Consider the following 23,495-nt stretch of genomic DNA (forward strand, 5'->3'; position numbering starts at 1 on the left):
TATTTCTTTCATACCTTGCAGTAGAAATATCTGCTCACAGCTTCTTGAGACCATGGCTCGTGATAAAATTCGGCTCTGCGTTCTTCCTCTGGGTTTCCAACCACATCTGTCATCACCTGTGACAAAAAAACATTTTTCACCATAGCTCTTCTACCAAATATAGAAACTTTCAGATTTACCCAGCGTGAAAATTTATCTACATTACACATAAAAATGTTCAGAACTGTTCTCAAAGCTCAAAGCAAATGGACAATGTGTGCTTACTGGGAAAACAGGATCACAAAATAATCAAATGGTTTGCATTGGAGGGAACCTTTAAGCTCATCCAGTTCCACCCCTTGCCGTGGGCAGGGACGCTTTCCAATAAAACAGGTTGCTCCAAGCCCTGTCCAATCTGCCTCCAGGGACAGGGCAGCTGGGGGTTGGAACAATTCCATAAAAAAATAGAATTCTAATGACTATGTCTCCTGCATCACAGAATCACAGGTAAATATAGTTATTGATATATTTAGCAAAGCAGTGACATGGAATCACAACTCTGATGCCAGCAGGGCAGAACACTATAGAAAAGGCTCTTATGGGAGTAGTTGTCAGTCAGGGAAAACTCTGAATAACTACTCCATCTATATAGTTAGAGAAGCTCCACAACACCCTTGGTTATAAGTTCCTCAAGTCAAAGTCTGCTTTATTTAAACATTCTTCAGATGTCTGTCCTCTTTGAATACAATATAAATAATAATAACCATAATCCTAGCAGTAGATTTTTGGAAGACTATTGACTTAAACTAGGCATTTATGTAAGAAATAAACAATGATTTTATTAAAATAATTTCATGGATTAATTAATACAACTGATTTTGAGGCATCTCAGTGAAAGACAGAAAATGTGAAACTTTATGAAGAACAAATTATTCATTTTTGCTAGCAAACAACTGAGCTTCTTTATATTCCATTCCTTGCCTATCTTAAAGATAAGTTCAAGGACAGCAGATAAAGTTCAATGATGAACCAACAAAACACAATCGTGTTCTTGTAGTGTGGGATGCTCCTGCTGAGTTTTACACAGCTTTGATTTTACAGAATACATCAGCAAACCCCTGCATTTCGATCTTACTGTCTGGCCACAAACTGACCTAGCACTGGCATGAAGCACCACTGCTCCACGGCAGCTGGAATACAGCCTAATCTGTCTTTCCTGCATACTGTCTACTCTGGATTACGGTAGTCCGCTCAATGTCTGTCTTCCACCAATGATCCATCCTTGGCTATCCACTCTATGTACGTTTAGATAAAATTATTCCATTATGGTTCCACTATTCATTCTTTTCCAAACCTTTGCTCACCTTAAGATCCCTACTTTGGGACCGGAGAAGGTCTTGGATGTATCCTTTGGGATCCTTGGAGAAACTCAGCATGAAATCACGTTGTATTTTTAGCTGATTTATGGACTCAATTGTCTCATGAATCTGACAGAAAAAACAAAGCAGATATTCTTTAATTTCTCCCATACTCCACTGACCCTCAGGTCAGCTCTGTTACTATCTTTGCATTCCTGGTAAGGTACAAAGGTGATAATTTTACACCGCAGACTTGTGCAGATTCCTAGGGGTTTTCCAATTCAAAAAGAAGCAACCTAACTGCAATTCTGCCACTATCTTTTGGTTTCACTTGTACTTCTGCAATACAAGTATGTACAGGATTCTCCTTCACTTCCTGCCCTGAACTCCTGCACAGCATGCAGAGCTAAGCCAGGTCACAGTACAATGTCATAATTTCCCATCTAGAATCACCCTGTCTGCCAAGACCGGGATCTTTGAGGAAAGGTGCTACATAAATACACAGTTAAACAGTGCTCAGTGTAAGAAAGCAGTTATTCCACTGGTTACCATCATGATTGTATCTTCAATAGCTTACTGTAATCCTTAAAAATCCTAGCATTTCCCAGATGACATCCATGTCAAATGAACAGCCATGACTTCTAGACCTTTTCTTAAGAGAAAGCATGTAAAAGCCACAATAGCTACAAAAAGAAGAGCGAGAACAATGAGAAATCACGAGTATGGAAGACTTATAGAAAATGTATCTTCAGAAATATTATGAAAGAAATGAGCATTAACTAGCAGGGAAGAATGAAGACTGGAGAGAATTCAAGGTCATATAAGGGGTAATATCATCAAGTACAAACAGGAGAAGGACAGTTCATTAATCGTTTGCACGCAGACACACAGAAACAAACTTTTGGAACACTATTCCTCTAACATTCTAGTTTGACACAGTACATCTATCTTGTTCAGTTTCATGTATTCATTTATTTTGCCAAAACAGCTAAGGTGACCAAGGATGTGGGAGAAAATAATCCTCCCCTGAGCTGGCTATGCCATCAAGGCCACTAGTGTAGGTACTACGTGGTATGTTAAGAGAAGAGAGCTGCTGTCAACTTAAAATTATTCCATTCCTGGGGAAATGCTGCAGTTGTGCGGAGTGAACTCTGTTGGCAGGTGCCAAATTCCCAGGAGGGGACTCCATGGCATCACAGCTATGCAATGCACAAAGGGAAACAGGAGCAGCCCATGCCCATTCACCCAGCAGTGACTTCAGTAACTTCACTGATCACAGCTTGCCCTGTGCTGTAGCAAATATTGAAAAAAGAGGTGGCACAGGTGAGTTGGACTTGAAACAGAATAACCCTATGCATGCTGCTTGCCAGCTTATATAGGCTGGGAACCAAGTGACTGAGCGGCTGCCCTGCTGAAAAGGACCTTCCTCAAGAGCCATGACAGAAAAGATGCTGGAACAGTTACCAGAAACCATGGCATTGCTGGTGCCCAGAACCCCCTTAAAACTGCATGAAGACCGCAGCTTAACACATTTGTTTCTATTAGGAGTAAACAAAGAGAAGCTGGGCCTTGCTCTGAGAAGGCACTTTTGTTTATCCCTTACTGAGCCGAATCAGCCATTGACGTGCCAGAATTGGCTAACAGCCCTAGGAAATGAACCCCTAAAACAGCCTGCAAAGCCCTCCACTGCCTTAAGACAAATATTATGAAATGCAGTGCACATGATCCTCTTCCAGTAACACTTAAAACTGCCAAACTGCTCCAAATGATCTTCCTGCCATGCATGCTCCATATTTCCACCTAACGTAGAGAGCTGCTCTGCAGTTATGAATACAAAACCCACACCTGAGTATGAAATTCTCCTAGGTTTGGCTTAGCAATTTAGCAACATATCATGACCTCTCAATAAAAAGTTACAGTCATAGAGGTCAGGTGGTTCTCAAGTGTCAGGGGACTCAGTACGCTACCTGTGAAACTCTGTCACCTTGACAACGGTGTCAGGCCCGGGATCAGATCCTAAGTGGGAATGCCACTCACCCCTATGTATTCCCACTACATTTAGGTGATTCAACCCTAGAAAGCACATGCCCTTAAGAAGTCCTTGTCTCACAACATTACTGTGTTTGTCGCATGACACCAAACCCACGTGAAGCTATACAATGAGAACATGTACCATGGGATACTTTACTCTTGGGCTAATACCTTGTTGTCCAATGCTGTAATCTCCTGTTGGTTAGCTGTTGAGAGAAGAAAACTACTCATCTGGCCCTTTAATGGGTCTTCAACTTCTACATCTATGTCATAACAAGCCGTCTTCTTCTGATCGTTGGGGTCAACACTATGGAGAGTATAACACAAGATCATGAGAACTGCCATAATGAATCAGAATTAATATCCATTCAGCCCAGAAATACACTCTTCAGTAAAGCCTGTTGCAGATGCCGTGAGAAAAGTTTAAGAACAGTGCATCTTTATATATTTTCATATTCTAGTATATTCTCTCATCTTTTATTGGTCAGATTTCACAGACTTTTGAGCTGGTGCTTTTGCCCAGACCATCAAATTTAATTTCTAACATCCTCCTGAGACCTCTTACACTAAATCTGAGTATCATTCTTTGGCTTGTCCTGTCCTAAATTTATATTTAATTTGCCAGCATTTAGACTTAACATTTACTTCATTGTTAGACTAAAGTTTCTTAACAAGAAAACAGTCTTCAGTGCAATACTTGGTAAATCAGACTTCAGTCACTGTCACTTGCAATATAAAAATGTTGGCTTCTCAACACTACCTGTGAACTGTGTGGGTTGTGTGCATCTGCAGTAGGTAGCAAAAAAATTAGCTCAGAATCTAAGTGACCTTGACAGACCTGGGGGAGCAGAAGCACTTCCGGGGATGGATTTGTATTAAGAGTGTTGTAAGCTGGTGGAGGGAGGTGATCGTTCTCTATTCTCTACACACACGGGGCTTCCCATGGCAAGAGACATATGGAGCTACTGGAGAGAATTTTGCAAAGATCCATGATGATGATTAAGGTATTGGAGCACCTCACAGTTGAGGAAAGGCTGAGAGGTCTGGGACTATTCAGCCTAGAAAACAGAAGGCTGGTGCGGAGGGAACTTACCAAAACTTGAAGGGAGGGTTTAAAGAAGATAGAGCCAGGATCTTTTCAGTGGTACCCAGTGACAGGACAAGAGGCAGTTGGTGCAAACTGAAACACAGGTGGCTCCATCTGAACACCAAGAAACATGTTTTTACTATAAGGGTGACCAAGCAATAGCACAAGTTGCAGTAAGACCTTCAAAGCCCATCTGCCTTTCCCCCAGCCCAGAGCCTCCCGTGGTGGAGACACTCAAAAGCCATCCGGACATGGCTCTGGACAACCTGCTACAGGTGGCTCTGCTTAAGCAGGGGAGGGCATTTGACCAGATGATCTCCAGAGGTTCCTTCATACCTCAGACGTTCTGAGAATCTGCGATGCTGTGGCCTTCTGCAAGAAGATCAGCAGCAGAAGGAAAGCTAAGGAAAACCCAGGTCTGGGTCTGGGTCTGCCACTCATGCCAAAAGCCACAGAGAAGGCTGTGGCTCTCCATGCTGTCTTTGGCTCCACTGCTCCTGCTTAAGTCCTGTCCTCAGGCCTCCCAGGGCCCTGAGCCTAAGTCACTCAGGGCAGCGGGGCTGTTCACAGGGACCCTGACAGGATGCAGAAACAGGATAGCATTTCAACATGCTCAAGTTTGGCACAGGAAAAGTTCTGCTCCTGGGATGGAATGACGCCGTGCAGGGGCACAGGTGGGCATTGGCTGGGCAGAAGACAGGTTGGCAGGAGAGGACTTGGGGGCCTTGGCAGATAGACAAGTACAGAAGGAGTCTGTGGGGTAAGGCAGCCACAGAAAGGTCAGCTGCAAAAGGGGCTGTTCTAGTGCACGTGTTCCCATCAAGCCCAGGTAAGAGGCTCTTCCTTGCTACGCCACGCTGGCGGAACCGGATGTGGACTGGTGGGCACAGGAGCACAAAGATGTGACACGCTGGAGCAAGGCCCACAGAGGCTCAGTAGGATGGTGGGGCTGCAGCACAGACCTGCCGGGAGAAGCTGCAAGAGCTTCTGCAGCCTGGAGAACGAAAAGGAAAAGGAGATTGCCTGGGTGACTGCGACTGCCATATGGACTGGTGAAGCACAGACAGGGACAGCCTGCCCTTGGAGGTGGCATGAGATTAGGGTGAGAGGCAACAGAAACTCACTGCAGCATGGGCAATTCACTCCATATAAGGAATTGGTTTGTAAAAAAATCATGATGGTAGTCAAACAGGAGGAATCCAGACATAACCTGTTTGTACTAGAAGAATACTGGAGAGATATTCTTTGCAGGCTGCTTATGTCCTGTTAATAGTGTGGAAGATGTCTTGCTTCTTTGCAGAAATGGAAATCCCACAGAGGTGGGTTTTTTTACCTCTGATTTCAGGTGTGTCAGATGAAATTAGGATTGCAACTCAAGAAAATCTCCAGTTCTAGCTTGAGCTCATGTAAGAAGATTTGACTTCTACCAGTTTTAAATTTGATGCATTAAGTATCGTGGCGATCAGAAACCATTACAAAATCTGTATTTTTAATTGTATTCTATATGTTTGAGTCTACCTAGTATTTAAAATATTTGCCAAGATCAGAGACCTTTTGTTCATCTCTACTTTATATCCACTTCAACCCCATTGCATTTTTTCTTCCTTTTTTTTTCAAAAAGGGAGCTTGTTGGTGCCCAGAGAGTGGTTCTATTATAATTTCTACAATGAGTTTAGAATACTTCACTTTTTTGTCTCTGTGTGTATCCACTAAAACTAGAATGAATATTGAGATCTACTTGATCTTCCTGTAAAAGACAGGCCTGGGGATTAATCTGAATTAAGAACCCGTATACTTACAATCACTAGTGATGAAAAATTCCCTAGTAATAGTGTGCTGGTTTTGGCTGGGATAGAGTTAATTTTCCCCATAATAGCTGGTATGGGGCTGTGTTATAAGTTTGTGCTAGGAACAGTTGGTCACACAGAGATGTTTTTGTTATTGCTGATCGTTGCTTACAGCCTATCAAGACCTTTCCAGCTCCTCACGCCATCGGCCAGCAAGAAGGCTGAGGGTGTACAAAGAGCTGGGAGGGGACACAGCTGGGACAGCTGACCAAAGGGATATTCCAAAGCGTGTGGCATCTTGCTGAGCAGTAAACTGGGGCAGGTGTTCACTGCTCGGGGTCTCACTGGGCATCAGTCAATTGATGGTGAGCAATACTTTTCATCTGTATCACTTGTCTTGTTGGATTTTGTTCATCTTCATCATCATCATCATCATCATCAGTCATATCTTCTTTCTCTCAACTCATGAATTCTCTCCCTTTTACCTTTTCAATGCTCCCCCCTGCCCTGCTGGAGAGGGAATGAGTGGATGGGGAGTCCGTGCTGATGATTGGATTAAACCAGGACAAGCAGTTGGCATATTGTTTCTGTGACTGACTACATTCACTCTGAAAAACTGATTGTAGGGAGGCAGGGCAGAACATTTGTGAGACCCTATTTTAAGCTTGGTTGGACCAGGCTCCTAAGTATCCTAGATAGACTTTGAACCTGATTTGAGTTTGGAAGGGGGAGTTCTCAATGACCATCAGCCATCCCTTCTACTGTAAATCATTATGTGACTTCATGAGTCTAAAATTGCTTACTTTCTTTAAATTCAGTGCCAGACGTCCAGATTTATTTTAGAGATTGTAAAGACTTCAATGCAAAAGTACTGCCTGTTCTCAAGAAATTATTTCTTCCTTTTTCCACGCTGTTATATCAGTGCCATTAGTGGTTGTCAGGTGCTGTGTGGTGCACACAGCGTATCAGAGAATGCTAGTAGACACAAAGTCCTGTTCTTTAGGTGGTACCTGACAAAAATCACTTCCTCCAGAACCTTTTTGCCATCTCTCAGCCTCTGGAAACACAATCATCAGTTCCTTGTCATTCTTCTCTAAGCAAAACGACTATATATCTCTGAGGACCTCAACTTTTCTGTGATCTGTCAGACATGTCACTGAGTTGTGTTCAATGACAGTACACACACAACTCCCAATCTGCAGGGGCACCAATCAAGCTGCTTTTTCATTAGTCTGTTTGACATATTTAAATGAATCAAAAAGCAAATTTTATTCTCATAGCCTATGTAATATTTAAAATTCTTATCACATATGTCACAAATTTAAAATACAGAGCACAATTTTAAGCAAATTCAGAAACATTTGCTGTCAATATTCTCTGGGACATCAAATCACGGTGCTTAAGTAACAATGTTTAAACACCCAGAATCAGAATATTGACCAAGAACACAAAGAAACTTGGAAAGAATTGAAATATCTGAACAGTAAAGTTGCAATGCTCAGAAGTCTTTTTATCCCCCTCCTCCATGAACACAGTTGTCACTTAAATATGGCACATGCTAGAAGTACCTTAGAGAGCTGAAAGTTGTATTTCATCTGCTATGCCACAGACATATGTTTTGACAAGGATGCAAGAGCTCAGTATCTTGGTCTCAATGACCTCCTCCAAATCCAGGCATTCTTTATTGTAAATCTCCGGAGACAGAGTCTGACTCCTTGGCATTCTCAGGATAAGACTAACAGCCAAAGAGCTGACCCAAACCCAACAAAGCATGCATGGACTGGCCCTGCCTTTGAAATTGTAACGCTATTGTACATTTTACATAATATATCAGTGATTAGAATGATTGCCCATGAGGTACAATATCTTATTTCAATTTCTTTTTTATCTCTTTTTGTGGGTTCAAACTCTCATTCCTCTCTCCTTAGAAAAAAAGCCTGACCAACTCTCTCAATGGTATTCTAGTAGGTTTTTCATACTCCCAGAAAAATGGTGCAGTGCTAAGTGAAAATAATTTATAATTATACAAACTAGAATGACACATAGAACAAACACACAACAAAGTCCAAGGTACTCACCTGGAAGTTATAAAAACTGGATTCTGGTCCCTACAGCTACTGCAGCTGTTTCTGTACTTTTTCTAGTGAGTGTTTTGCACATGACAGTGCTGAGCTGACCAACCAGCTTACCTGATGATGTGGTTTATCACTATGGGATCTGGCGGCAGCAGGAGGTTAGTGAGTCTCTGAGGAATTTCAGAAAACTTTAGTCGTGGACAGTCAAAGATCTGGAACACAATAAACAACAAATGTTGTTTGTCCAAAGCCCACTTGGCGGTTACATGAGAAAGTAATAAATCTGCAGCTCACAAAGAGCTGAGGCAATTAAGGAAGGTGATTTTGAAAGCTGTAATTCAGGTTCCTTGCACAACATAAATTTTTGGTCACTTCTGTGCCCGTAAATTGCTGTTGTACTTACATCTGGGCTTGCGGACATATCCATCAGGTCATGACAATTTCAGGTGTCCCAGTTTAGGTTTAACTGCTGGAGTGCACAGGACACTTCAATGGGACATAAGGATCGACTGTGTCAATGACGGGAGAGAAGCAAACACTCCCTCTCTTACTGAGGGTTTGCAACAGCACATAGTAAAGAAAACTATTTTCTTTTTTTACCAGAGAAAACATAAAACCAGTTTGCCTTTTACCCCCAAGGAATGTTTCCTGTGATAATTTGTGCTAAAGAAAAATACAATCTAAAACATTTCTGGATTTTAAAACCATTGGCAATTTGTGGGTTTTTTAATGATTAAGGAAAAACAAAGTCAATGTGATTTTATTTATTTTTAACCAAAACCTGAACAAGCCTCTTGGAAGGGATCCAACCCTTTCCAAACAACAGTTCATGGTTACCTTCTCTTTAGTCCAGAAGCTAAATAGAATCATAGACTCATAGAATATTCTGGGTTGGAAGGAATTCACAAGGATCATTGAGTTCAACTCCTGACTCTGCACAGGACAACCCCGAAAATCACACATGAATTTCTACTAAATTCAGGGGGGGAAAAAAAGGGTTAAAACCTGTAGAGTTTGGAAATTTTCTGTGAGCAACTGTAGCGCATTCCCATGAATCTTTACACCTGGAGTTTTCAGAAATATGATTATTACAGCCTTTTTTTCCTACTGGGATTTTTAGTCTGAACAGGTAAACAGACTTTTCTCTAAAGATATTCTATTGAAACTGACCTTAACAAAACACAAACTTTCTATATATTAACATATGCCTTAAAATGTGCCCTTATGTGGAGGCAATTTGTAAAAACGTTCAGGCCTATGCAAATGATTCTATTTTCACCTGATAGAAGAGATACGCTATTCATGGTATCTATAAACAGAAACAAGCTTTGCAGCTCCAGAGACAAAGGGTGCAGGCAGGGTTGAAATGAAAGGACTATCAGGTTGTAGAACAGATATACAAAGTCAGATGCTGTGGTCCCTCAGATAGGGTAACTTTTGAAATCCACAGTTTTCTCAAGCGAGTGAATTTGGCAGCAGAAATACCCAGGAGCCAGCTCAGGCTTTTGAAATACCTTTGAATCTTTTTTCTTGCTTTTGCTTGTAACATGGTGGATTTCGAATCTCCCTGCTGATGTAAACAGTGTTTTTAAACAGAAAATGATCCGTCTTCATCAACTCTAAAATCTGTCTGATTTGTTGGACTTGCCTGCATCCAGGAATTCAGCCAGCTAGTTTCTGAAGAACAAGGAAGTAACAAAAGCTACTGAGTCGGCAGCTCACTCCTTACTTGAGTTCTGAATTCTGAGACTTGATAGAGTAGACTGTGGAATTCCCACCCAAAATCTCTCCACACCAAGCTCCATCCAATCTGCTGTCACCACTGGCTCAACACTCTTGTCAAACTCCTAACATGGATGCCCAGGTGACAGGAGCTTTAAGAAGGGAAAAGGGATCAAGGAAACACATTATTGAAAGGAGGATGTGAGGCTGGAAACTAAGGCTAGGTGGAACTTTCCTAAAGCTTCTCACATTCCTGCCTAACTGGAGTTAGTGGTCTAAACTTGTAACCCCTGGCTCTGAAAGCCTCTCTGGCTACAGTGATCCTGGTGTGTCAGGTCACTCTTTTAGAGAACATTTTCTAGTCTGTACTGTCTTGTGCCCTTAGATATAACACAACACAGCAGCACAGGATTCAGAAGAGCTGGCATAGCAAATGAGAAGACCAGTATCTCACACGGAATGCCAGCGACACTGGTGTGTTATCTACTGCTCCCCTGAGTGATAGCCACACTTCCAGCTAGGACAACGCTTTTTTTCCCAGGGCTTATGTGGCTAAAACTATATAATCTACAGAAATTATCAGACTGGAAGGCATTACTAACCCAATTCCTTTGCCCTCCATCTCTCAATCTTAGCATACTAGAGTGAAAAACTAAAAAACTCATAGTGAAATATTTCATTTATTGTAAGTGGATCCAGATTCCTAAGTAGTAGCATCAGTTTTGAAAGCAAGAAGAGCTAATTAGGACAATTTTTCCAGAGACCTAAGGAAAACAGAAACACTCAAAATAATCCCATTTATGATTTAAATCTGTGCAAGCACTGCATTCTTACAAATCTATTCCAGATTAGCCAGCTCTTGGCAGAGTGTGAGGTTCAGTCCTCTAGAAAAGCAATCATCTACTTCCCAACTTTCTCATTTGACTCATCTGCTGAGGATAGGAAGACAATTATCAGGTCTCATGGCATTCCTGCAGAGTTCTAAGACAAAGGAGACCTAAGACCAAATAAGTCTCTAATGAGATACGCAAGGAGAAGATGGCTTCAACAATTGCTTATTCTAGCAAAGTTCTTAAATTGAAAATCAAAATAAATAATATTGAGAAGGCCCTCCTTCTTACTAAAAGTAATATATGTACATCTGTACAGGGTCATACAAAGGATCTGCTGCAAATCTGCAACACTATCCCAGCCCTGGTAGTGGCTGAAAGTGGATACAAAAGGAAACATTGTAAGAACAGGAGAAACATACACTGGTTCTTCCCAACAAAACCTCTCCCAACCTCCACAGCTTTGCATTTGAAACAGCCCAAGATTTTTTGTCCATTGGTTTGTCACTTTTGGAACCTATATACACTTCTAGCATTTGTAAGGCTTTATTGCATTGAGTTCTGACATTTAAATATGATTGAGTTTGTTTGTTTTCAGTTTGCTACCTGCCAGTTTTAGTTGATGGACCGCAATTATTGACCAAAATATATGGAATTACTCCTTATTTACCTTTTTCATTCTGCTCATGGTTTTTCAAATGTTTTTCACCTCCCTTTTTCCATTTCCTCTTTGGGCTGGCAGAAACAAAACTCAGTCTAAATTAGCTATAGGTAAATAAAGAATGGAAGTCAAATCATCTCGTGAAGAGAACAAACAGCGTTGTCATTTTGCCAAAAATTCTCACGTGGTTTTAATACGGAATTTTTACTATAAGTGAAAAAGACTGTACGCTGTAATTCTCAAAAAACCAAAACCCAAACAAACAAGAGAGTGACTATATAATCCTGAGCACTATGGTTCTATATTCCTAGAAATACCCATGAATCTCACAATTATTTTGTTGCATTTTGTATTTTCAAATGTGCAAAGCTGCCTTAAAGTTCACTTCAATCACTGGCTACTTTGAACTGTTGTGGGGCACATTAATAACAGAAAATAAAAACTTAAAAAAGAAAACTAGGACACAGGTTTCACTGGAACATTTACTTTCATTGCTCACTAAAACATTATTCATTCATTGTTATTACCAGTACTTTCCTTACACAAAAGTATGTCACAAACCCTATTTTCAATTACTTTCCAAATAACTCAGGTGAGCCTGAAGCTAGAGAAAAACTAAGCTGTGTAAGACAGTGACAGCTCGGTTAACACTACCTTTAGGCAAAAACTATAATCATATTTACAGAAAGGGTGGAGATGCTTTTGAGTTTCCTGGTTAATTCTAGAGGTCATTGTGAAAGACAAAAACTCTCAACATGCTACTTTCAAAATATCACGCAAATCACTGAGGGTATTTTATTATCTGAAGTAGATTTAAGAAAAAATAGCTTTTCTTATTATATCTTCCATGCCTTCTTCCTTCATAAACAGGAAAAGAGAAAGGAAGAAAACAGGTCTACATATGATTTGACAATCAGAATCAGTAGATTATTTCATGTTTCTTAGTACAAAATGATACAATGGGGGGAGAAACTAAATCAATGCAGAAGACCTCCTTCCTGGAAAGGCCACAACTTTTGTGGTAGGGCTGAACCACCAGATGTAGGGGGTTTTGACAACACTGGCACATGGGGAGGGTGTTAATGATATTAGTTGTGGTGGATTCCAAAAGCCATTCAGTACTGAGGATACTGCAAATTGTTAAGGGAAGATAAAAACCAGTCATTTTCATTCATCCCAAATTTGTGGCTGCATGTTACAGTCTGCTTCTAAAGAGCTACTATGTCCAAAAAAGAGTTACCTGCTGGAAGTACTTGTCGCAGTTAATGTACTCCTTATCGTGGGAGTCTTGCAGCTTGTTTGTTTTGATGTACTGCCAGAGAGCCTGGATGATGGCTGAGCGTGTCTGCGTGTGAATGCCCAGCAGACGGGCCAACCGTGGGTCCAGCTTGAACTGGGGAGGCTGAACAGAAGGCAAAGGAGGTGGCAATAAAGGGGAGAGCAGACAGATACACATGTGTCAAGTTTCAGTTTTAATTCTTGAGGGACTCTTGGGTTCCTCAGGAGAAGCATACTACTTGGTATTTTTGTGTCCCACCACTGGTGCTCTGGAAGAGGGACACTGCCAGGCACAGGGACGTCCTGTAGCATGTGCTTGAAATAATAAAAACTTGCACAAAGACTGAGGAAGAATTTTTCTTTTCAACACTGATGCAAAATCTGACAATTTGGAATGGGAGAAGGAAAAGAACAGCCCTTCCTCTGAACTACTGGAATTTAACCCCATAGAGAGAGATGGAAGGCAGGCTGATGCTTCCACAGTTGCTAATAAATGCAGCCTCACATCAACACACGGCCTTGGAACTCTGTTTTTTTCAGGCATGTTCCCATCATTCTGGTGCATGCCAGAACATTTACCCAACCACAACCAGTCAATGGAATATATTTTTTCCTGACCTCCATGATACAATTCAACTTCCCTGTTCTGCATCTCTAGTAATATAAATTCCTTGGATAATTTGCAATTTGATGCTTCTTAAAGTGTGTACTCTTACTCAAGTTTAGTGTTTGCCACATTATTAGGCAAGGATTACTCTGATGGGTGCCAGGTCACCCAAAGCTAGCTTTATAACAAATCAAAATTTAAGCATCAAAGAACATCTATTTTAAAGCATAAATTTATAATAACGGTGAGCATAACAAACAGCATTCTATTGTCTTAACAATAAAAATTCTCACTGCCTATATCAGTATTTCAGTTAGTCCATATGCTCCCTAAAATTAATAAATTTTCTCTCTGCTAACGGAGTGCTTTTATCCTGAATAGATGCTATTTGCGTGGAGGGGAAAGAAGGTGGCAGAGAACAAGTTCTTAAAGTTGTACCATCAAAATGCATCTGAGCCTGAACTGTCATAGGAAAGGGGGATCCCATCCACTTGCAGCAGTGCATTAACAGTTTCCTTAACGCAGCAACATTTCTTCCGGGGACGGTTTCAGTCAGATTAGTAGCTCCAGAACTGCAGTGTCCATCATTTTTACCAAGCTAAGGCTGCCACAGCTACACAGCTGGTTTTAGGTACCACTAGCAAAAGCCACTCCTTTGAAATTTTTTAAAGAGCCACACGCATAACTTGTGTGCAACTTATCTGACTATTCTCTAAGAAGCTGGAGAAGGAAATGCATTTTTTTTCTGCAGGTGAGCAATAAAAATACTGATTACCATAATGTCAAGACCAATTTTTTGTGAGACTATATTAGAAACTCATTTGATTTGTCCCCTTTAAATTTTAAATAATGTCAGTTTGCTATCATTCCTAACTTCAACGGACCACGTGACATTGCAAGTCCAAGTATACTGGGTTTTGATGTATGTGACAAGATGAATTTGCTCTGTTGCACTAGGTGCCAATGGCTGTGTTTTCCATGCTGAAAGCAGTGCACTGACCTGGTAGTCCAACATGAGGAGTAATGTGCATCGCACGCTGACATCCCCAGGTCTCTTCACCTGGAAGCCATCTGTTTCCTGGGTTGTGGGAGTTCTGTGCCACTGACAAAGGGAAAAGCAAAATGGTTGGTCATTTTTTCACTGATGTCCATGGAGGTGCAACTTGCACAGTACACCATGCCAGGATCAGACAAGTATAAGCTTTCTGAACATCTGGCAATTTAGAAAAGAGACCCGACAGCAACAAAATCAAACCACAACACCCCTTCACACCCCCAGTCATTTCAATTCAGCTTTAGTGAAGAATCTGCTCTGCTGCTAGCATGCTTTACTTGTTAGGAAAAATGTCCACAATTTTTCCGTCTTTTCATACATTCTGTTCTAAGATGTGCACAACATCACTAATACATCTATGTTTTTAGAGTAGATTTCTTTAGCAAACATTCTTAAGAAGAATGTAATTTTGAAAACTTTGAAAATGCCATAAATTAGATAATGAATGCAAGGTCCCTTAAACAAAGGAGGCAACAGGCACTGGGTGCTTATCTGTGCCAGTAACTGGTTTGTATGCAAAGGGTGCACAACCTTCTCACCTCCACAAGATGATTGTCAGGTCCATAAAGATCTTTGTCCAGTTCAATAACCAAACTCTTAAAAAAAGATGAAAACTTCCGTTTCTGTTTGCTGAGCTGTACAAACAGAAGAACCAGACATGTATAAGGCTGCACATATAAGCTTGTGTCCTAGATTTCCTTCTCAGTCTCTCTGTCTTGAACATTAAATCCCCTGTAAGCCACAAGTGTGATCAATCTAACTGAGTTCTCCCTCTGATGAACACAGGGTAAGATGCAAAAACCTCAACAGTGGTGGAACAGTGCATACTTTAGGGAAGATTTCCTTGACCCTTAATGTTGCTGGAAAGGACTGGCTTGTAAGGTGAATGTGGCACCCACGAGAAAGAGAACAGCCGTGAAAATCATCTGAGGACTGGAGCACCCCTCCTGTGAGGACAGGCTAAGAGAGCTGGAGTTGTTCAGCCCAGAGAAAAGCAGCCTCCAGGGAGTATTTAAAGGGGGCTTGTAAGAAAGATTGAGGGAGACTTTTAACCAAGATCTCTAGTGACACAGTGAGGAGCAATGGTTTTAAAATGAAAGACAGTAGTTTTGGACTGGTCATAAGAAAGACATTTTTTACTCAGAGGGGTGGTGAGGCCCTGGCACAGGCTGCCCACAGAAGCTGTGGCTACCCTATCCCTGAAAGCCATAGAAGCTGTGGCTATCCTATCCCTGAAAGGGTTCCAGGCCAGGTTGGGTGGGGCTTTGAGCAACCCAGGCAAGTGGAACGTGCCCCTGTCCATGGCAGTGGGATGGAACGAGATGGTCTTGAAGGTCCCTTCCAACCCAAACCATTCTCTGATCCTAAGGCCTCTACAGCTTTCATTTTAAGAGCCTGGAGCTTTTTGATGAATGCTAATTCACCATGGTCTGATTTATCAGACCAAGTCCTACACTAAGTAAAATTATTTCATTTTACATTTTGTCCTTCCATGTAATTATCACTATTCGTTCTTTACTACACAGCTTATACTGTGTACATTAAAAACTGGAAGGTCTATGATTACCTAATCTGACTCTCCACAGAATATAGGCTATATGATTCCCATTTATTTCTTCGTATTTAATGCAGATAATATTTTATTTAAAAATGCTAATACTTGAAGAGCTATTTTGTTCCAATAAAGAATCTTTAGGGAAGAGATCAGTCATACATCATCCAGGAGCTTTCCCTCCACACGCAGCTCCCACGAAGCAATGCTGCCATCAGAGTCGTCAGCATCTGATTTCGCAGGATTAAACGTGTTGGAGATGTAAAGTCTCAGTTTCCGCTTTTGCTGTTATAAACACAGAGAAGGGGAAAGTACATATCCAGTTTAAGTTCAAGATCTGAAGTAATGATGCACTTAGTAGAGAATCTCCATGTTCTGTACAGTTGCACCCAGTTATATTAGAATTTAAGATTCTGTTACACGTAAGAAAATACACTGAAGAGCTGAATCTAAAAATTCCTTTCAAAAATTCTTGGCTATATATGCTGAAATTCACTGTAAATGGAGGAAGACAGGAGATTGCCAAGCCTGAGTGGTGATACATCTTGTATTTCTGGATTAGATATTAGAGAAATCACTATAAGAAAAGCAAGATATTATGTCCTTGCTGGCTTCAGCCTAGCTAGATTGCTAAAACTCAGCTACAAGTCTATTGCAACGTAAGTATTTTTCGTCGTTGCATCAGTTCAGATTTATAAATGGCAGTCAAAAATACAGCTCACGCTGCAAACTACCTGCCAGGCACATCTCTGCCCATCTGCATTCTACCATCATGCAGTACCTGGTAATAATCTCCTGCAGACACACCTGAACACACCGACACACACACACCGGCTGCCTTACGCTCCCGTTCGCCCCACCTGCCTTCACTCCCATCAAACATGCTGCAGCTCCACCTTGCTAGGAGAGCTGAGTGCAGGAGGGCACCCTGCTTCATTCCTGACCCAAGGTGCTCAAGTCTGTCAGAGATACAATTGTCATTTTTACAGAGCGCGCGAGGTTTCCCAATCACTGCAGTGGCTCGTGGCTGTGTCATTTCTCAGCACCCTTCCTTCCGTGCACGATGTGGAAAACACAGCCTTTGAGTCTGATGCACGGATTCCAGAAAAGATTACTACCAAAAATTACTTTGGGACTCTAATCTCCAATACCTATGTATAATACAATGAAAAAAAGGCTACAGTCGTCAAGTTAATGCAGGCACAACAAAAAATAAAGAGCAGTCTTGTAAAGCTTTCACATTTACACAGAGGAGAGAAGGAAGTTACATACAGCAGGCTATAGAGCATAATCTGTCACAGAAGAATGGGGAAGGCAGAGATGTATGGCTGAAGAGGAACAGGAAAATTAGTACATTTTGCCAAATCTGGAGAAGACGGTGACAGAAAGGTTTGATAGAAATGAAGTGTCAATAGTAGGCTCTGACAGGGAACAGGATTTTCCAAAGTGCCATCGGTCCAGAAAATGACAGGTTTACACAGGTAAGAATAGGCAGATAGGCAGAAAATATTCCTGTGAATCCATGTTCTTTCTCCATCCTTTCCCACAGGATTTCTGTTGCCAAAGTGCTCTTTCATAATACAATTATTTTAATGACCCAAAATCTCTATATGGTGTGGCAGACATGTGAAGGACTTCACATTTCTAAATTCACAACTCTTCTAATTACCCTGCACGTTTTATGCACCATCCCTAAATTTTATCCCCACCTGGATTACTTGCAGAATCATACCGACACACACAAGCAGGCTTTTACTTAATAGTTCCTCGTAGATACTCTCCTGAGATTTCAGGCTCGTATAACTGATTCCATTTCTTCTTCTTTCTATTTCCAAAGACAGTATCTTCATTCTCACATTTATCCCGGAAACTCCTTCTCTCCTCATATCTCCCCATATCCAGATAGGAACTGCATCTGTTTCCTCAGAAGTCTGACACTTCATCACTGAGATCATCCTCTGCAATAACATCCTCATTCAAATCTGAGTATTTTAGATGTCTCCCTTTCTCTCTTGTCCAGTCCACCTAAAACCAAGCCAGTAACAGCACCCAACTCAACTGTGAAGTATTGAGATTCTCCATGCTTTCATTCTTTCCCTTTGATAGCCCCTTAGCACTCCTCTTTCAAGTCATGCACAAGCTGGATGCAGCTTATGTTTCAGAACTGGTCTCCTGCTGGCTTCCCTATACTTTCCCTGCTCTGCCAAAGTCTAAGTCTGCAAATCATTTGGTTGTTTCCCCTGCATCTCTCTCTTCAATTTACAGTGTCTGGTTTTACACAACCAATTCTCTTTCTTGGATTTAATTCTTTCCTGACTGTGACGTCTTTAAATGATCTGACTTCCACATCAGAAAGGAACCTAGAATAACTGTGACTAAAAATGCCATGTAATGGCTATCTCTAAAATTATCTTTTATCTGACTTCTTATGTATCTTGCTTTTCCATCAAAAACCATTTAGCCTTAGACTCCAACATGACAAAGACAGTACTGACAACCTGTCTGTACTGTGGCATGCTGTGCCTCCAGCCTCTGCTGGGCAGAGACATTCTCTCTGACAACAAAATGTGCAACTTGCACCCTGGGGGCTCTCTTCAGATTTTGGCCCAAAAGAAAATTCGCTGAAATTTCGCAACTGAAAATTCGCAACACTATTAAGGCACTGAAAACCTCTTAAATGCAACCACAGAAAGATCCTTGCTTCTGACTCCTCAAGAAATCAGTCAGGTAGGGCAACTACACAGCTGCGAGAATACTCCAACACCAAATGGGCTTTAAGTCTAATCAAAATCTTTATTAGAACACCAAATAGAATAAGGGAACATAAAAAAGGGAAAACGACATCTGCTGGCTAACATAAAGTTTAAAAAAAAATACGTAAAGCAAATTTTCTCTGCTCACATTCCTTGAAAATCGTTCATTTCTTCAGGTTTGCTCTTATTCCAGCAATTCTGTGACTTCCAGGGTTTAGGCATGACCTGAAGAGTCAGCCAGACCTGCCAGAGATGTTCTGGCAAGCAATATAAACAATTGTGAAAGAGGCATCTGTCCATGACCACTGCTTCAACAGCCCAATATGCTCTGTACAGCACTGTACTGACCCAGACACATCCAAGCCTCAACTACCCTTCTGAAGCTGCTGCCATCACGTCCACATCTTGTTTGTTTCCTGCCGCTCCTCCATTTCTTCTCATGTTTCCCTGCTGCTGCTCCATTTTCCTTTTTTTCCCTGCCCTTTCCAGAATTACCACCACCTCTTCTTTACATGTCCAGTGTTGCCAGCACCCCTGGCTCCTTGTAAGAGCTCCCTGGGAATGGTTCTGCTCCCAGACATTTTGGGAGGCTGACTGTCTCCTCTCCCAGGTCCAGGAACTAGACAACAGCACTTGAATTTGCCCTACATACACTTATCACCAACAGTGGTAATGCATACTTTGTGCAGTAGCATTTAAAGAAAATAAATTTAGAAATCCCTAGCAAAATTTCAGAACCATGGCTCTACAGACAGGAACAGTTACATTGGACCCTCAAGCTCCTTCTCTCCTACCATGACTATTCTCCTGGCAGCTGATCCAAACTAACATCAAGCCTGTGAAGCAAGACCCTGCCAGAGACCCAAGAGTATAGTCTGAATCCTACCTGAAGGGATCTATCCGGTGAGTAACAGCTCCAGCATGCACAGCTACACTGCTGTCATAAGGATGTCCAGTCTTGTAAGATGCCAGTTCAGAGATGAGATAGGCAGTCAAAACTGAACTCAAGGAAGAAAAACACTAACATGGAGCTGGATGGGGTTTTAGAGTCACTATGCAGACGGTAAAGTCTCTTTGGCTGATGACACACACCCAAAATCACTGTATTTGGTTCCCTTTCAGTACCCCTGTATTCCACAATAATGTCAAGTTCATATCCTGAAGGCTCTCAGAATGACGTAGTCTTCCATCTCCAGTTGAGGAACTCCGTCTCATCCAAGCAGAAACGATAAAAGTTATGTGCAACTTGATTGCTGTGCAGCTTAAATAAAGCAGTGGCAAGAAGCCACTGCCCCTCAATCAATTCTGCAAATTTTTAGCCATGCACTTTATCACACAGACCTCAAATCTGTTCTCCTCTCTGTATGGTAGATTCTCAGAGAACAGGTGAGCAACCAACCAAAGGATTCCCAGGAGCTGGGGGCAAAAACTGAAGAGATGACTTATACCTCTAGGACAAAGGGAAAGCATGACACTTCATCTCTTCCGACACACCGGAACTTTACCACCCACAAAGGTAAAGCTAAGAAGGGGGAACTTCACAGAGACTTGATCAACATTGCCAATCAAATAATCTCTTGTCTGAAAACCAGTAAGTGCTTGATCTCCTCGTTCCCCAAGAGTAAGATACAGGTCTTTGACTTGGCTTCAGCAAAAGGAACTTTAAATAGCAGTCATATCAAAATGAAAAGCTTTCCCCTAAAACCATTGTCTTTCACTTACAATTTCTCCTTGAGAAAATGAAAAGGAAAAAAAAAATCATATGGGACAGATGAGTGGTCATGTCAGTAATGAAGCCCTGCAAAGGTCTCAGCACAGCTGCTGGGAGACTTCACGTGAAATCAAATAGATCTGAATGGGAGGTTGACAGGAATGGTGGAGCAGCACAGCTACACCTTGCTCTTTCTCCAAGTTCTCCAATGTCACTTCACACAAATCAATACTGCTTTAAGTTCAAGTAAATTGGTGAAATGCTGGAAATCTGTCAAATCCTTCAGAAAACTTCCCCTGGTTTACAGTGTTACCTTTTTTTTTTTTTAAAGTTTCCATTAGTATTGAATCCCTAACAAATCAAATCAGGAAGTAAGGAACTGATGATCCCAGGATCTGTGTGCTATCCCCCAGACAAATCTCCACCAACTGCTGAAGTTGAAGTTTCCTTCACTGAACTCTCACGCTAGACACAAAACCTCCAGGATGCTTCCACGGAGGTTGTGCTCAGCATTTCAAAGAAAAGAACAAAGTTATTAGCAGATAGTCTATTGCTCACTGACTCAAGAAAATCTGTCAGCCATTCTTACAAGCAGTGTTGTGTTAAGACCTCTCTAAGTATATCTTAACAGTGAATTTCTGTGAACCTCAACACAGCATAAAAACCTCAAGCAGAAAGCACAGAAAAGATTAAAATCTGTGTTTCTGCCTTTGCATATAGAGTAACTGTTTCCTGGTCTCACAGAAAAAAAACTTTTTAGGAAGCAAAATGAACAGTGGTAGCATGGAGACTAAAAATCAGGAGACAGAAAAAACAATGACCACTGTCTGACCATTATAAAAGACTCAGAGAGTGCCTGTATCAGAACTGGAATACAGAGGCATCTGTAACTCAGAGCAGTAGCAAGATTTGTCAAAACTTGTAGAGGAAACAAAATTAGTAAGTAACTCCTGAAAAAAAAATGGACAAGAACTTTAAAATGGCCAACCCAAAGCAAAAAAAATCAGTGGCTTGGTAGACTACACAAGTATCATGAATAAAAGGAACAAGACAATAATTAGTGAGTTCAAAATTGTACCGACACACGAAAAACGTTTGTAGAGAGTTCTAAAAAAGCATAAACAACAACAACAAAATTCAAAAAGAGGTGAAATGAATGCTACAGAGGAATAAAATGGACATTAGTATGCACAATAGTCTACAAAATCAGCTGTAGCAGCTTATTTGGTAGTTGTACACTGTACTTTCTCAGGAGAGAATGAAGGGTCATATAATGACAGGTAAGAAGAAGCCAGGTGCACTGAAAATTTTTCTTCTACAGTGATTGGGAGAAATGAATTTTTTATCTGAGAAAAGAGAACATTAAAGAACCTGAAAAACATGTTTAAAACATTGACTGATTAAAGAAGGAGATTAGGTGCTTGCCTTTTCCATCTCACAATGCAAAAAGCAGAACACATAAAATTATGCCACAAGACAGGTGTTTCAGTAAAAATACAAATTGCTTTCTGGCAACAATCCGATGTCAATTCCTCAGTCACCTTAACACCTGAAAGTAGGGAAAGAATCTCAATTCACAAAACAAGAGAGAGTGACATTATGATGGTATTCTGATGTTACTACTTGTTTTTAACCTAAAGATTGAGAACCTGGGAGCAGATAATTTTGTTTGGAAACTGCAACTATACACAAGTCTGGTAAACTGCATGTCCCACACCAGCTCACTGCAAAAGAGTGACAGTCCCTGGATGACAGGCTCTGGTTCGGGGGAGACCAAAGTACTGTCTGTGGTGCCAGGACCTGGAGTAGGAGCTTTGCTCGTGAGATGAATCACATCCCTCTTTCAGTCAGGAGACCCTGGTTCAAGCTTTGCGATGAAAATCGTCTCAGTCTTAAAATGATGTTTATGCCCACAACTGTCTGTCTCAGGCTTACACAGTGGAGAGAAATAGGCATTTTTAAGGGTGTTTTTAATCTATATTCTTTTAAACAATCACTTCTGTATGAGGAGAACCATGCCCCGACCACCACTGCCTGCACCAACTTCATCTCTCAATTATGAAGGGAGCTGAGAGTGACTAGCTCACATATAAATTAATGCAAAGGATATGTCCATATTTACCCAAATAAATCCCACTCCCGAAGTCCACCGCGGCCATAGAGCTGCATAGATTTTCAGTAATTCATTCTTCTTTAATGACATCTACTGGCCTGGAGTTGAGCGTACGGTTTCTGTTTCCTTCCAGCCATTGACTTTGCTGTATCTAACAGCCCTGTCTGCCTGACTACCTCCTAAAAGTTCTTTCTGGAATTCTAACCAATGTGGGTCTTCCACGAAGTCAGTAGAAGGACTCTTGCCAATGCTGCTCTGCAGACAAGGAAATCTGAGACTCTCAGGACAGATGCAATCCAAGAATGCAGGACCAGCTGAAGAAGAGGAGAGAGCACAGCGCTGCCCAAGCAGCAGAAAAGTGCCAAGGCAGGATCTAAACTAGGCAAGCTGGCAGCTGAAGGTGGCTGCTGACAGTGGGTCAGAGGAGCTGACAGCTGGGGGAGGCCATTTCCCCCTTCAACAGCCCCACAACCCCCAGGTCTCCTCACCTCTTGAGCCATCCCACAGCTGTCACCTGGCTCAACAGTACAACTGTTCTCGGGAGATTCAAGTACGATCAACAAGCCAAACATATTTGCTGCTCTATCCTAAGGAAAAAAATGCTTCAAACACTTCCCCATAAAATTTCCCCAGAACATTTAGCCTTCAGACAGAAAAAAAGCCAGCCTGAGCAACACTAGACCATAAATCTATGGTTCCCTTTGACTGTTTCTACCTACAGCTCAATCCCTGTGACTAATACTGTAACTACAATTACAGCTGATAATTCTGAGCAATCCTGCATATTCCCTATATAATTTCACATACCTCAGACAAATTAATGTTTTCCCCAAGATTGCAATCCCAGTTTGAGAATCACTGTTTTAAGGCAAATATTTTGAAATTGCAAGAGCTTTG

The 23,495-nt window shown here is 41.4% G+C and overlaps 1 protein-coding gene across 12 annotated transcripts in view; it reads right to left on the minus strand.

Moving 5' to 3' along the window:
• Positions 1-23,495, minus strand: part of SMARCD3 (SWI/SNF related BAF chromatin remodeling complex subunit D3) — an 85,455-nt gene that overhangs the window by 4,162 nt on the left and 57,798 nt on the right. For 8 of the 12 annotated variants that reach the window (XM_085049945.1, XM_085049948.1, XM_085049949.1 and 5 more), the window contains 9 exons: positions 16,184-16,306; positions 15,009-15,104; positions 14,416-14,517; positions 12,771-12,932; positions 8,432-8,529; positions 4,462-4,569; positions 3,540-3,675; positions 1,344-1,466; positions 15-116 (listed from right to left, as the gene is read on the minus strand). In XM_085049945.1, the coding sequence (XP_084906071.1) occupies positions 15-116; positions 1,344-1,466; positions 3,540-3,675; positions 4,462-4,569; positions 8,432-8,529; positions 12,771-12,932; positions 14,416-14,517; positions 15,009-15,104; positions 16,184-16,306 (1,050 nt within the window). Of the gene's footprint in view, positions 1-14; positions 117-1,343; positions 1,467-3,539; positions 3,676-4,206; positions 4,334-4,461; positions 4,570-8,431; positions 8,530-12,770; positions 12,933-14,415; positions 14,518-15,008; positions 15,105-16,183; positions 16,307-23,495 lie in introns of those variants that run through there. The other 4 variants (XM_085049943.1, XM_085049951.1, XR_014849625.1 and 1 more) reach the window with 4 other exon arrangements.

This window comes from Lichenostomus cassidix, chromosome 2 (genome assembly GCF_008360975.1).
Source record: "Lichenostomus cassidix isolate B80296 chromosome 2, HeHo_3.0, whole genome shotgun sequence".
NCBI lineage: Eukaryota > Metazoa > Chordata > Aves > Passeriformes > Meliphagidae > Lichenostomus > Lichenostomus cassidix.